Source organism: Scyliorhinus torazame, chromosome 23, assembly GCF_047496885.1.
Source record: "Scyliorhinus torazame isolate Kashiwa2021f chromosome 23, sScyTor2.1, whole genome shotgun sequence".
In the NCBI taxonomy this organism is placed as follows: Eukaryota; Metazoa; Chordata; class Chondrichthyes; order Carcharhiniformes; family Scyliorhinidae; genus Scyliorhinus; species Scyliorhinus torazame.
Window position 1 is genome coordinate 48079601 of NC_092729.1, and position 12247 is coordinate 48091847.

At 46.1% G+C, this 12247-nt stretch overlaps 1 protein-coding gene across 1 annotated transcript in view; it reads right to left on the bottom strand.

The window, feature by feature from the left end:
* Nucleotides 1–11630, bottom strand: part of LOC140399553 (uncharacterized) — a 54379-nt gene extending 42749 nt beyond the window's left edge. Inside the window, exon 1 of the mRNA XM_072489097.1 lies at nt 11576–11630. Coding sequence (XP_072345198.1) covers nt 11576–11630 — 55 coding nt within the window. The remainder of the gene's footprint in view (nt 1–11575) is intronic.
* Nucleotides 11631–12247: the final 617 nt, after the last annotated feature.

Sequence of the window (12247 nt, forward strand, 5' to 3'; positions counted from 1 at the left end):
CCAAAGATGTGCAGGTTAGGTGGATTGGCCATGCTAAATTGCCCTTAGTGTCCAAAATTGCCCATAGGGTTGGGTGGGATTGCTGGGTTATAGGGATAGGGTGGAGGTGTGGACCTTAGGTGGGTTGCTCTTTCCAAGAGCCGGTGCAGACTCGATGGGCCGAATGGCCTTCTTCTGCACTGTAAATTCTATGAAACATAAGTGGCAGACGATGCGAGGGGGGGGGGGGGGGTGAGGAATAACTTTATATGCAGAGGTTGCGGGAGGCTCGAAATCGCTGTCCGAGATGGTACTGGAGGATTTGGAACACTTTTTAAAATGTACCTGGATCTGCCGTTTCTGTACGGTAAGTTACAAGGCTGTGAACCCAGTGCAGGAAGGTGGGATTAGTAAGGTCACCTTGGTGTCCTCGGGCTGGCACGGACTAGTTGGGCCGGATGGCCTCATTCTCTGCCGCAGTTTTTCCACGATGCTATTCGATTTATTTTTCCACGTGTCCTGCACAGCGTAGCTTTCACAGCTCCACACATTCTTCAGAAAAACAGCAACGTTTGCACTCATCCTCATTCTCTGACGGCACAATTCGGGAGAGAATGAATGTATAAAACACCCCTGCTTCATGCACGGATGTTTTATAACAGGGTTAATATACGGAAATCAGATTCATAAAATATAAGAGGTGGTTAGTAGATTGGAAAGAGAGGAATAATACAACAGCATATCGGTATATGATAGTGACAATTAATAGACTTGCAGGGTGGATAAAACAATGATAAAAGAGTTTCACTATAGCTAAGCTTCAGGTGCTCTTTTAAATCAAAATAGAGTGCCCAATACATTTTGTCCAATTTAGCGTGGCCAATCCACCTAAACTTCACATCTTTGGATTATCATAGAATTTGCAGTGCATTCGGCCCATCGAGTCTGCACCGGCTCTTGGAAAGGGCACCCTACCCAAGGTCCACACCTCCACCCTATCCCTATAACCCAGTAACCCCATCCAACACTAAGGGCAATTTTGGACACTAAGGGCAATTTAGCATGGCCAATCCACCTAACCCGCACATCTTTGGACTGTGGGAGGAAACCGGAGCAGCCGGAGGAAACCCACGCACACACGGGAGGATGTGCAGACTCCGCACAGACAGTGTCCCAAGCCGGGAATCGAACCTGGGACCCTGGAGCTGTTAAGCAATTGTGCTATCCACAATGCTACCGTGCTGCCACATTGTGGGGCCGAAACCCACGCAACACGGGGAGAATGTGCAAACTCGACACGGACAGTGACCCAGATCCGGGATAGAACCAGGGCCATCGGCGCCGTGAGGCTGCAGTGCTAATCACTGCGCTACCGTGCTGCCCCAGGTGCTGTATTTTTGATCGAAACAACAAGTTTCTCACATAATTTTGAAAATATGAGTGCGAATGCAGGTAAACATTCAGATGAACAACTGGCAAATAATTTCGAGCAGCAAGACGATTTATCAAGGAAATTAAACATCAAACCAACGTATTTCAGCAATTATAGAGGAATGCATGTATAATTAAAATACAACGTGGATTGTAGCAGTCCCAGCCTTGTATCGGGTCGTTGAAATGTCTGGAATTCGGTGATGTCTGATTCTGGTGGAGCAGTTTGTTCGGAAATAGCGACTGTTTTTCTTCGTGTATTGTTAATCTGACTAGTTCACCCAACAGTAAACTTCTGGTTTTCCATCAATTCACTCGGTCAAACATGGTATGCAGAGATCATTCAACAACAACGATAAATTTCAGAAACTAACCAAATAAATTATTTCCATGTATTTAGGTACACTGCACAATTCGACGTTGACACATACTGCCATTAATGAATGATTATTGTGCTGAGGTGTTCCACTCTGATCAGAGACCCACACTCAGTACAATTCTACATTGATATAAACTGACATTAATGTATGGTAACTGTGCCTAGCTGTTCGACTCTGGTCAGAACCTCACACTCGGTCCAATTTTACATTGGCAGATCGTCCCATTAATATGTGGTCAATGCGTTTATGTAGTCCATTCTGATCAGTGACCCACACTGAATACAATTCTACATTGACAGAGCTCCCAATGATGCACGGTACCTGTAGTTGTGTATCCCAATCTGATTAGAGAATTACTGTTATTATTATCGTTACACTCAGTACAAATCTAAATTAACAGATACCCCAATTAATGTATGGAAATTGTGACTGTATTCTAGGCTGACCCGCACTCAGTACAATTCTTCATTGAAAAATACGCCCAATAATATATTGTCACTGTGGTTGGGTATTCCACTCTGATTAAAGACTAACATTCAGTAAATCCCTGCATTGACAGAGACTGACATTAATGGGCACTGCTCACGAGCAGTGGGAGAGGACACATTCGCAGTGAAACACAGCCAAAGTGAGTTTTAAATTTGGGAATTTGAAACAGTGTGGGAATTGAAAAGTGTCTTACATTCTTTCCTTTTTTTTAAGTTTAGTAGTCAGTTAACATGATGGTAAGGAACTGCCCCATCAAGGGAGCTGATTGGCAGTTATCTGTCCATCATCCAATGCCCGATTAGGAATCAAGAGGTTTTGATTACTTATTTTTGAAGGTTAACTGGTGTGTGAGTCTCTGAGTCATCTCAAACCACCTCAGCTCTTTTTACGTCAAGGGCTGGAAAGCGCATTGAGCAGAGATAGTTTTAAACTTGGGAATTTGAAGCAGTGGGAATTCATTGCAGTGCGGGAAGTGGTGCTCTTCGCTTTTTCTCCACACCTTGTAACTTGTAAATCTTCAGAGAGCGATCTTGCTCAGATGCAGCTGAGGCTACAAGGGAGAGAGCGGATTAACCCCAAGTAGTGGGTAAGTACGTTAAGTCGTTACAACTTTGTCACTTATTGTTGAACATACCTTCTGTGATTCCTAAATTGTAAGGGCTATAATTGATCGTAGCCAGGGCAAGGAATGAAGGGTCATAGAGAATTAGATATCATGTAATATCCATCATCTTTCAAAGGTTTAATTTAATGGGTTAATCATGGCAGGAGAGATCAAAACCGTGGTTCGCTGCTTTTTGTCCATGTAGGAAGCCGGGAACTTGTCCAACGCCCGGGGCAAGCATGTGTGCGGGACGTGATACCAACTATAGCTGCTGGAAGCCTCGAGTTCTGAGCTGGAGCAGCGGAAGAGGACACTTTGAGCGCCTGTGAGGCGCAGAGTGCCGGAGATAACACGTGTAGAGAGGTCGTTACACCACAGCTGAGACTTCGCAGGCATGAAGTGAATGGGTGGCCACCTCGCAGAGCTAGAGTGTTAGGCAGTAAGTGGCGGAATCGCCTGTGACCATTCTCTTGTAAAAACAGATATAACAAGCTGGATACTGTTGATGGGACTGGCCTCTCAGGGGAGAACAGCAACAGTCAAATTTGGTGCACCGCGGTCGGGTTTGATGCAAAGCGGAGGTGTAATAGGTTTAGGAAAATAATATTCATAGGGGGATTAGATTGTAATAGGAACAGATAGTCGTTTCTGTGACCGTATCTGAGGCTCCAGGATGATAAGTTGCCTCGCTGGTGCTGGAGTTAATGATGTCTTGGGGAGCTTACAGGACATTGTGGATGATGATATATATTCGCTAGATATATATTCGTACATTCTCAGTGCTGACCTTCACTCGAACGTGTTCTTTCAGTTATTAGTTTCCAATTCTGAAGTGTTTCTCAGGGCTATTCTGCTGCACCTTCGGATCCTGCTGCCGTCCTTAACAGCGGACGTTGTTAATCAATAGATAAATGCCAGCCATTAATGGCTTCCATTGCAACATTAAACGATCCAAGGAACTGAAACTAATTCATGAGCACAGCATGATTGGAAACGTCAAATTCGTAGAGCACGCAAACTAATCTAAGATTCTGGGTTGAGGGTCGGAGTGAGCAGTTGCTGGTGCCGAGGTGGCCGATTCAAGCGTTGCTGCTGCCGTTTTGTCTGGTCCTATTGCGGTTGGTGCAATGTCGGCTGGAGCACCCGCGCTTGGTTCTAGTACTGCTACTGAATGTGCATCTGGTGTTGGCGTGACTGCGTCGGCTGGTGTGATTGATTCCAGCAATAGTGGTGTTTTGCCAACCAAATTAATCCATGCTGGTGATGCCAAGACTTGTTTTATTTTATTTTAATTGTTTTTGTCCCCAATGAAGGGGCAATTTATCGTTCCCAATCCAACTACCCCGCACATCTTTCGGTTGTAGTGGTAAAACCCACGCAGACATGGGGATAATGCTCAAGCTCCCCGTGGACAGTAACCCGGGACCGGGCTCGAACGCGAGTCCTCAGTGCCCTGAGGCATCAGTGGAAAGCAATACGTCACCATGCCGCCTGCATGGATATCTCGTTGATAAACATGGCCAGCAGAGCATTTGTTCGGGAACAGGGAGAGTAGGTAGGTGTGCCCACCAGGCAGTCAGAAAGTGTAAAGGCACACAATGTAGGAGTTTCCTGAGTGTATCACACTCTCCAACAACCGTTGAGCTCTGAGTACTGATGAAGATGGCAGTTCCCATGGGGAGCACAATAGTCAAGTGTCGTTCAGCTGCTCAGGGTGTGAGGGACAGACTACCAAGTTTTGAATACAAAGTGACAGATCATTCAATTGACGGTTCAACATCTTGCCGATTGTGCATTCGCAGCAGTGAATCTTTAGTGGTGTGTTGCCTCCCACCTCTCTGAGATGGTTGGGGTTGGGGGTCTTAATGAGCGCCTGCGGTGGGGAGGTGGGCGGTCAGAAAACGTGGCTTCTATCGGTACCAACCAAATATGTCAACGGAAGGAGGGAGTGCCCTCATCAACATTTAGGGGGCTGGTTGGAAATTAACAAGCAGGAAAGGATATCAGCGAATATTCAGATCACTACCAGTATCAGGCGTAACTGAGTATGGACGCTGGCGATCATGTGGCTGGAAAGTTACAACAGGAAGGAATGCTACAGCTTCTTGCGAAAAGAAAAACATTCAAAAATGGCGTCGGGGCGAGGCGACTTCTTGCAAGCTGTGCCCAGAATACCCTCTAATTCCATCTTTTACTCTCGTTCTAGTTTCCAAAACTTAATTCTAACTCGTTTAAACTCTCTAGCAATATTCTAATTCAAACATTTACAGCTAAGGCGATCCTTGGGACCCTGGAGACATCTGAAACTGATGACGTGATTCGACCTGGACCAACCGACCATGTGGGATCAGCTGCCGACGGTGCAGTCCGAGGCCTCGGGATTCCCTTACACCGACTTCCAGAGACCGGTAAAGCACCCGAGATGTCCTGGCCTTCACTTTGCGATCTCCCAGAAACCTGGAAAACACCGCCGAAGATGGGAACTTGACGCTGCTGCTCTCCAACGACCAGACAAACATCCAAGTGGATGGAACCCACTCCGCCCCAGCCCCCAATACCTCTCACCCGGACAACTGGGACGACCTGTAGGCCCCAAGCATTCTCTCCACTCCCCTACTCTACAGTCGTCCCACACTCCTAAACATCAACTTCCACAGCCTAACATTCACTAATACTGCACTTTTAAATTTCCTTGCAGGTCTAGAGGTCGTCTACCTCTGAAGGAAGGCCGTGATCTGGAAAAGGACCCTGCAGACACGAACACACGGACCCGGCCATCGCCTCATCCGCACCGCGACACAAGAGACGTCATCCACTTATCGGCCTTTGACCCATCAATGCCAAGCGTGCTCTGGACATCCACCGACCTGTGAAGCAAAACCGCAGCCCAACAGAGAACCGGAACGCTCGACCGCGAAGACCCATCTACCGACGCAGGAACTGGAAGGGAACACATCCTCCATCCACACACCAACAAGAGTGAAGAACCTCATTGGACACAACTATGTCCTTAACACTGCATACTCTCACTGTCTCCAAGCTCGAAAAGAAGCAGTAACTCCAAGAAGCGTGGAAAACGTGCAGGCCTGCGGGAGAGAGTGAAATAACGCTGGCCCAAAGCCCCTCTGTCTTGCTTACTCCGAGCTAATGTCCAATCTCCGGAAAACAAACTCGACAAACTTAATTTTATTTAAAGTTATTTAAGGATGACATCCGGGCAACAGTAAGGGATGACATCGGTGCAAGGGAGGATAAGGTTGAATCCAGTTGGGTGGAAATCAGGAATAGTAAGGCGAAACAGTCACTGATAGGAGTCATCTATAGGCCACCAAATAGTAACATTATGGTGAGGCAGGCAATAAACAAAAAAATAACAGATGCATGTAGAGATGGTACAGCAGTCATCATGGGGAATTTTAATCTACATGTCGATTGGTTTAACCAGGTCGGTCAAGGCAGCCTTGAGGAGGAGTTTATAGAATGTATCCGCGATAGTTTCCTAGAAGAGTATGTAATGGAACCTACAAGGGAACAAGCGGTCCTAGATCTGGCCCTGTGTAATGAGACAGGATTGATTCAGGATCTCATAGTTAGGGGTCCTCTCAGAAGGAGCGATCACAATATGGTGGAATTTAAAATACAGATGGAGGGTGAGAAGGTAAAATCAAGCACTAGTGTTTTGTGCTTAAACAAAGGAGATTACAGTGGGATGAGAGAAGAACTAGCTCAGGTAGACTGGGAGCAAAGACTTGATGGTGAAACAGTTGAGGAACAGTGGAGAACCTTCCAAGTGATTTTTCACAGTGCTCAGCAAAGGTTTATACCAACAAAAAGGAAGGATGGTAAAAAGAGGGAAAATCGACCGTGGATATCGAAGGAAATAATGGAGAGTATCAAATTGAAGAAAAAAACATACAAAGTAGCAAAGATCAGTAGGAGACCAGAGGACTGGAAAATCTTTATGGGGCAACAGAAAGCTACTAAAAAAATCTATGAAGAAGAGTAAGATAGATTATGAGAGTAAACTTGCTCAGAATATAAAAACAGATAGTAAAAGTTTCTACAAATACATAAAACAAAAAAGAGTGGCTAAGGTAAATATTGGTCCTTAAGAGGATGAGAAAGGAGATTTAATAATGGGAGATGAGGAAATGGCTGTGGAACTGAACAGGTTTTTTGGGTCGGTCTTCACAGTGGAAGACACAAATAATATGGCCGTGACAGATGGAAATGAGGCTATGACAGGTGAGGACCTTGAGAGGATTGTTATCACCAAGGAGGTAGTGATGGGCAAGCTAATGGGGCTAAAGGCAGACAAGTGTCCTGGACCTGATGGAATGCATTCCAGAGTGCTAAAGGAGATGGCGAGGGAAATTGCAAATGCACTAGTGATAATTTACCAAAATTCACTAGACTCTGGGGTGGTCCCGGGGCATTGGAAATTAGCAAACGTGACACCACTGTTTAAAAAAGAAGGTAGGCAGAAAGCGGGTAATTATAGACTAGTGTGCTTAACTTCGGTAGTAGGGAAGATGCTGGACTGTATCATCAAGGAAGAAATAGCGAGGCACCTGGATGGAAATTGTCCCATTGGGCAGACGCAGCATGGGTTCATAAACGGCAGGCCATGCCTAACTAATTTAGTGGAGTTCCTTGAGGACATTAACAGTGCGGTAGATAACGGGGAGCCAATGGATGTGGTATATCTGGATTTCCAGAAAGCCTTTGACAAGGTGCCACACAAAAGGTTGCTGCATAAGATAAAGATGCATGGCATTAAGGGGAAAGTAGTCGCATGGATATAGGATTTATTAATTAATAGAAAGCAAAGAGTGGGGATCAATGGGTGTTTTTCTGGTTGGCAATCAGTAGCTAGTGGTGTCCCTCAGGGATCAGTGTTGGGCCCACAATTGTTCACAATTTACATAGATGATTTGGAGTTGGGGACCAAGGGCAATGTGTCCAAGTTTGCAGACGACACCAAGATAAATGGTAAATCAAAAACTGCAGAGGATACTGAAAGTCTGCAGAGGGATTTGGATAGGTTAAGTGAATGGGCAAGGGACTGGCAAATGGAATACAATGTTGACAAATGTGAGGTTATCCATTTTGGTAGGAATAACAGCAAAAGGGATTATTATTTAAATGATAAAATATTAAAACATGCTGCTGTGCAGAGAGACCTGGGTGTGCTAGTGCATGAGTCGCAAAAAGTTGGTTTACAGTTGCAACAGGAAGGCAAGAAGGCAAATGGAATTTTGTCCTTCATTGCTAGAGGGATGGAGTTTAAGACTCGGGAGGTTCTGGCTGCAGTTGTATAAGGTGTTAGTGAGGCCACACCTGGAGTATTGTGTTCAGTTTTGGTCTCCTTACTTGAGAAAGGACATAGTGGCACTGGAGGGTGTGCAGAGGAGAATCACGAGGTTTATCCCAGAGCTGAAGGGGTTGGATTACGAGGAGAGGTTGAGTAGACTGGGACTGTACTTGTTGGAATTTAGAAGGATGAGGGGGGATCTTATAGAAACATATAAGATAATGAAGGGAACAGACAGGATAGATGCTGGCAGGTTGTTTCCACTGGCGGGTGAAAGCAGAAATAGGGGGCATAGCCTCAAAATAATGGGAAGTAGATATAGGACTGCGTTTAGGAGGAACGTCTTCACCCAAGGGGTTGTGAATCTATGGAATTCCGTGCCCAGTGAAGCAGTAGAGTCTCTTTCATTAAATGTTTTTAAGATAAAGATAGATAGTTTTTTGAAGAATAATGGGATTAAGGGTTATGGTGTTCGGGCTGGAAAGTGGAGCTGAGTCCACAAAAGATCAGCCATGATCTCACTGAATGGCGGAGCAGGCTCAAGGGGCCAGGTAGCCTACTCCTGCTCCTAGTTCTTATGTTCTTATTATGTTCTAAAGCCAGATTCACTTTTCAAAGACACTGAGGCACTGCAGTGTGTTCTGTTTCACGGAAACTAGCTCACTCCTCCTTCAGCTGGCGGTGCCCTGCAGCCAGCGGGCTTTTCAATCCACTGAATGGACAGGGCGGCAGCCTTAGTCAAGGCAAGGGGAGATGGGATCTTCCTCCTAATCAACACCTCTTGGTGCGTCGATAATGCAATACTGGCGAATTTCTGCTCCCCGGACCTCAAATACCTGTCGCTCAAATACCTGACGCTAAAATGCCGCTCCTACTACCTTCCGCGGGGGTTCAGTTCCGTTATCCTGACCGTAGTTTACATCCCTCCCCATGCGAATGTGAAAATCGCGCTGTACCAAATATACACCACCACAAATAGCCTTGAAATGAAACATCCCAATGCCTTGTTCATCGTAGATGGGGACCACAATCTGGCCAAGCACAAGAGCCTACGACCAAGTTACCACCAGCATGTCACCTGTTCCACTAGAGGCCTAAACATCCTGGACCACTGCTGCACAATTGTCAAACATAACTACCGGTCTCTCGGCCGCCCACTCTTTGGCAAATCTGAACACAAGGCTGTGCTCCTGCTCCCGGCTTATAAGCAAAAACGGAAGCGGGAGAATTCGCCATAGGAAGTCCTGCAATGTTGGTATGAGGAATCGGATGATCTCCTACTCGACTGCTTAGAGTAAGTGGATTGGGCAGTATTCAAAAACTTTGCGACCAGCCTGAAGGAGTCCGCCACGATAGTAACTGAATGCATTAGTAAATGTGTAGAAGACTATATGCCAAAGAAGTAAACCCGCAGGGCGTCGTGTGGCGCAGTGCATAGCAGTGGGACTGCGGCACTGAGGACTTGGGCCCTGGGTCACTAACCATGTGGAGTTTGCACATTTGCCCCATGTCTGCGTGAGTTTCACCCCTACAACCCAAAGATGTGCAGGTTCGGTGGATTGACCACACTAAACATTGCTCCTTATTTGAAAAAAAGATAATTGGGCACTCTAAAATTTAACGAAAAGAGAAGTAAATCCGTATGTTTCCCAACCGGAAAACCTGGATGAACACTGCTTGCTGAAGTATAGGTCTGAGGCGTTCAAGATGGCGACCCTGACCTATACAAGAAAGCCAGATATGATGTAAGGAGATTCATCAAAGATGCCAAAAGACAGTACTGGCCAAGCTCCAGTTCCAGGCTAGCCATATGGAACCCCGCCGACAATGGCAAGGTCTGCAAGACATAACGGGCTTCAAGATAAAGGTATATAAAATCGCCCGCTGCAACGCACCCTCCCTGATGAGCACAACGCGTTCTTAGTAGGCTTAGAGCAAGAGGCCACGCCGTCCAACCCAGAAGCCTCGAATGAACTTGTATCCGAGGTCGCCATTGCAGATGATGTGGAGTTTCCGGCTTTGGACTGGAGTGAGCACAGTAACCCATTCACCTGACCTGTGCTCCGAAAGCTAGTGATTCGAAACAAACCTGTTGAACTTTAACCTGGTCTTGTAAGACTTCTTATCATTGCAGATGTCAGAGTAGCCTTCTCAAAGGTCAACACACGGAAAGCCACTGGACCGGATGAGGTACCCGGACGAGGACTCAGGTCGTGCGGGAATCAGCTGGCGGGGGTAATCGCAGACAAAATTCAAACTCTTTTTCCAACAATCTGAGGTCCCTATCTGCTTCAGGAAGAATATCATCATGCCTGTACCAAAGAAAAGCCAAGCAGCGTGTCTTAATGACTATCGTCCAGTGGGTCTGACATCCATCATCATGAAGTGCTTCGAAAGATTAGTCATGGCACAAATCAAATCCAGCCTCCCGGAATGCCTTGATCCACTATAGTTCGCGTACCGCTGAAACAATTCCACAGCAGACGGCATCTGCCTGGCCCTGCACTCAACGCTAGAACACCTAGATAACAAAGACACCTATGTCAGACTCTAATTTATTGACTACAGCTCAGCCTTCAACACAATTACTCTTGCGAAAGACATCTCGAAATTATGTGGCCTGGGCATCGGCTCCTCCCGCTGCGATTCGAACTTCCTAACTCAGTAAAGATAGGCAACAACACCTCCTCCACGATCATCCTCAAAGCCGGTGCCCCACAAGGCTTTGGCGCCAGCCCCTACTATATTCCTTATGCACCTATGACTGTGTTGCCAAATTCCCCTCCAACTCGATTTTCCAATTTGCTGATGACACCACCACATTGGGTCAGATATCAAACAACCTGGCGAACTGGTGCAACGACCATAATCTCTCCCTCAATGTCAACAAAACGATGGAGATTGTCATCGACTTCAGAAAGCGTAGTGGAGAACGTGCCCCTGTATACATCAGTGGGAACGATGTACAGAGGGTCGAGAGCTTCAGGTTTTTAGCTGTCTAGTTCACCAACAACCTGTCCTGGACTCCCATGCCGACTCTATAGTTAAGAAAGCCCACCAACGACTCTACTTTCTCAGAAGACTAAGCAAATTTGGCATGTCAGCTACGACTCTCACCGACATTTACAGATGCACCATAGAAAGCATTATTTCCGGTTGTTCACAGGTTGGTATGCATCTTGCTTTGCCCAAGACCGCAGAAAACTACAAAAGGTCGTGAATGGAGCCTACTCCAACGCGCAAATCACCTCCCATCCTTTGACCCTGTCAATAATTCCCGCTGCCTCGGAGAGGCAGCCAACATAATTAAGGACCTCACGCACCTCTCTCCCACAGTCTTCCATCAGGATAAAGATACAAACGTTTAAGGTCACGTACCAACCGAGTCAGGAACAGCTTCTTCTCTGTTGCCGTCAGACATTTTAATGGACATACCTCGAATTAAGTTGATATTTTCTCTACACCCGAGCTATGACTGTAACATTACATTCTGCAGTCTCTCCTTCCTTCCCTATGTACGGTATGCGTTGTGGATACAGCATGCAAGAAACAATTCACTTTTCACTGTATACTAATATATGTGATAATAATAAATCAAATCAGATCAAAACTTGTGAATGCATCTGGGGGGGGTGGGGGGGGGAAGTGACATCTGAAACTCGGGCAGATTGCTCCATCAAGGAGACGGGAGGAGATTCTAGCGAGAAGGCTTGCTCGTACAGTTGATGAGGGTATGAACAAACACTACAGTTTGGTAGTCAGGAAAAACAAATCACCACCAGTAAGATATAATAGCATGAACCGAATACCGGGAGATGCGTTTAGCACTAAAATAGAGAAGCATGATTTCATACGTGCTGCTCCAGTCAGTGAGAAATTACTGACGCAGGCCAGAGGACTGATTAGCCAATCACTATTCTTTGTCTGTGTGTTTGTTTGTTCGGAATAGGTACCTCCGTGTGCAAGATGTTAAGGGAAAACATAAAGGGAAGATAGATAAGTCCGCGTGTATGTGAGTTACATGTGTGTATGTGCGTGTGTGTCTGTGTG